This window comes from Vigna radiata, chromosome 9 (genome assembly GCF_000741045.1).
Source record: "Vigna radiata var. radiata cultivar VC1973A chromosome 9, Vradiata_ver6, whole genome shotgun sequence".
In the NCBI taxonomy this organism is placed as follows: domain Eukaryota; kingdom Viridiplantae; phylum Streptophyta; class Magnoliopsida; order Fabales; family Fabaceae; genus Vigna; species Vigna radiata.
Genome location: NC_028359.1, coordinates 8,178,223 through 8,181,803, shown reverse-complemented (window position 1 = coordinate 8,181,803; position 3,581 = coordinate 8,178,223). Strand labels below are relative to the sequence as shown.

Here is a 3,581-nt window from a genome sequence, read left to right as displayed (position 1 = left end):
ACCAAAACGACATCTTCAGGTCCTTATACATTTTAGTCATGCCAGGATGCATGCTAAAACGACTCCGGTGGCCTTCTTCCAAAATGATTCTCTTCAGCTCATTATCATTTGGTACACAGGTTCTCCCTTTGAACCTTAGCATACCATCTGTACCGGTGTTAAACCACTTCCCTTGCTCAGTGCCAATCAATGATCTAGATTTCATGAGTTCTGGATCTGTGAGTTGTCCCTCCATAATTCTATCAAAAACACTACTGTGTATCACCAGTTTGCAGCATTTAATCCCTTCAGTCTCAAACTCCACATCTAGCTTTAGATCACTAAAGCTCTCAACAAGTTCCAACTCTTTGACCATCAAAGCAGATATATGTACTGTTTTTCTGCTTAAGGCATCTGCTACAACGTTAGCCTTTCCTGGATGGTAAAGAAGATCAAAGTCATAATCCTTTAGAAATTCCATCCATCGACACTGCCTCATATTCAGTTCTTTTTGATCAAATAGATATTTGAGGCTCTTGTGATCACTAAACACCTGAAACTGAGAGCCATACAAATAGTGTCTCCAAATCTTCAAAGCAAAGACTACAGCTGCTAGCTCCAAGTCATGAGTCGGATAATTCTTCTCATGGACTTTCAACTGTCTTGAAGCATATGCCACAACCCGCTTTTCTTGCATCAATACACACCCAAGCCCTTGGTGAGATGCATCACAAAATACTTCAAAGGGCTTTCCTGTATCTGGAATGGTGAGCACTGGAGCACTAGTCAACTTCTGCTTCAACTCTTGGAAACAAGATTCACACTTATCTGTCCAAGCAAAAGGATGATCTTTCCGAGTCAATTGAGTCAACGGCGCTACAATCCTTGAGAAGTTTTCAATAAAACGGCGATAGTAGCCCGCCAATCCTACAAAGCTTCTGACTTCTGTAACAGTTTTAGGCCTTTCCCATTGCAATACAGCTTGCACCTTAGCTGGATCAACAGAAATTCCACCAGCTGAAATCACATGGCCTAAGAACTGTACTTCTTCCATCCAGAATTCACACTTAGAAAGCTTGGCATACAATTTCCTTTCTCTCAACACTCCAAGCACCGTTCTAAGGTGATCCGCGTGCTCTTCTCTTGTCTTAGAATAGATAAGGATGTCATCAATGAAGACGACGACAAATTTATCCAAGAACGGTCTGAAGATCCGGTTCATGTAATCCATGAAAATAGCCGGAGCGTTGGTCACACCAAACGGCATAACCACATACTCATAGTGGCCATACCTAGACCGGAAAGCTGTCTTCTGCACATCATCAGCTTTTACCAAAATCTGATGGTATCCCGACCTTAGATCAATCTTAGAGAAAATGGCCGCTCCGTGTAGTTGATCCATCAAATCATCAATCCTAGGCAGCGGGTATTTATTCTTGATTGTCAACTTGTTCAATTGTCTATAATCCACACAGAGACGAGAGCTACCATCCTTTTTCTTCACGAGTAACACTGGAGCACCCCAGGGAGAGACACTGGGTCTAATGAATTGCTTTTCAAGCAATTCTTCGATCTGTTTCTTCAACTCAGCAAGCTCAGCAGGCGCCATACGGTAAGGAGCAATAGATATAGGCCCTGCTTGTGGCACAAGGTCTATAGAGAATTCTACCTCTCTAGGAGGAGGTAGACCAGGAACTTCCTCTGGGAAGACATCTAAGAAATCAGCTACCACTGGAAGATTGGCAGCTTGATCTAATGGCATGGAGGAGTCTCCCTCTAAGTGAGACATGACAAGGAAGCAGCTAGCTCCCTCAAAGATCTCCTGTCTAAGAACACCGAGTGATATAGGTTGATACTCGTGCTCATTAGGGAATACTAATTTCTTCTCGCCGCAATCTAGGAGAATATGATTGGTTGACAACCAATCCATACCAAGGATGATCTCTAATCCTTGCAAAGGTAAACAGATGAGGTTCACCTTGAACCGACGCCCCTCCACTATGATCGGGCATCGAATACAAACATTCGACGTCTTGATCAACCCAGATGTTGGTGTAGACACCACCAGATCGAAGTGCAGTCTCTCTACTGTTAGCCCCAACTTCTCAACACATTCCTCCGATATAAAGGAATGTGTTGCCCCCGAGTCAAACAATACCATACACGTCTTCTCACGCAACAAGCAGCTACCAATAATGAGGTTACCTGAGCTGACAGCCTCTGCACCAGTAACTGCATACACTCGGCCCGTCGCCAAGGGTCTAACACCACCCCTCCGGATAGCTCTGTCAACCGGCTGGGGATGAACAACAGTCCTCCTACCCATAGGGCAGTCTCTCTCAAAGTGTCCCGGCTGTCCGCATCTGTTACACCTCCGGAATCCTGTCTTCTGAGGGCAGACAGATAGTAGATGGGGTCCGCCACACCCAAAACAGCGGATACCTCCAGGCGTACTCACTGGAGTCTGATGAACGGAGGAGTGAGATGATGAAGATCCTCTAGACCCATGGGAAGCAGCAGGTCTAGAGTAAGGAGTCACTCTGGAACTGGATCCACTCCTCGTCGTCACTGGACCACTAAATCTCAGTGGTTGACTACTCTGGCTGTCCGATTCTCTCTTCATTCGTTCCATCATCTTAGTTCTCTCCACTAGAACGGGAAACTGTTGGATACAAAAGCCAGCAACCAAGATCTTGAGATCGCTTCTCAACCCATTCTCGAATTTCCGACACTGGTATTCCTCATTCATGGCCAGGGTATGAAACCGCAACAGGTGTTTAAACTTATCTGCATACTCTGAGACTGTCATATTACCCTGAACCAGCTGCAAGAACTCAACCTCTTTGGCGAATCGCACACTGTTAGGAAAATATTCCTCATAGAACTTGGTTTTGAAAATGTCCCAAGTGATTGGAACATTAGTACTCTCCAATAATGATCTAGCACTGCTCCACCAATGACTAGCATCGCCTGAAAGTAAATACTCTGTATATGACAGTCTGTTCTCTTCAGGGCACCTCTTAGCCTGATAAATCCTCTCCATATCCTTGAGCCACTGATCAGCCTCATCCGGTGTGCACTGCCCAGTAAATCTGGCAGGACGGTGTTGTAGAAAGTTCTCCAATGTCCATTCTTGCACCGGGGCTGGAGTAGATGTAGAACCTGCAGTAGTTCTTCCACCAGCCATCATCTCCACAAACTGCCTCTGAGAGGCCTCAGCTGATGTCCTTGCAGCTTCCAGTTGCTGCATAGCTAGTGTATTCTGCTGCACCAAAGCAGAATTTTGCTGCTGCATAGACTGCATCATATCCCTCATCATTCTCATCATCTCCATAGGATCATCGTCGTTATTAGGCGGAGGAGGAATTCTACGAGACATTCTCTGGATAGAGGGAAGAATAAAACTAGTTAGTCTTATTCAAAGATTTAGAATAATTGTCCATGTACGATTCAAAGCACACAAACACAACAAGGAGATGTACATAATCCTACAGGCTCTCTAAGGATAAAAACTGCTCTGATACCACAAATGTAACATCCCAAAAATACGCCTAAGACATATCAAGTGGAATGCAACATATTATAATAATAGAAAGCAGTTA

The 3,581-nt window shown here is 44.6% G+C and overlaps 1 protein-coding gene across 1 annotated transcript in view; it reads right to left on the bottom strand.

Moving 5' to 3' along the window:
- Nucleotides 1-3,358, bottom strand: part of LOC106773250 — a 6,589-nt gene extending 3,231 nt beyond the window's left edge. Inside the window, exon 1 of the mRNA XM_022785892.1 lies at nucleotides 145-3,358. Within this exon, the coding sequence (XP_022641613.1) occupies nucleotides 145-3,358 (3,214 nt within the window). The remainder of the gene's footprint in view (nucleotides 1-144) is intronic.
- Nucleotides 3,359-3,581: the final 223 nt, after the last annotated feature.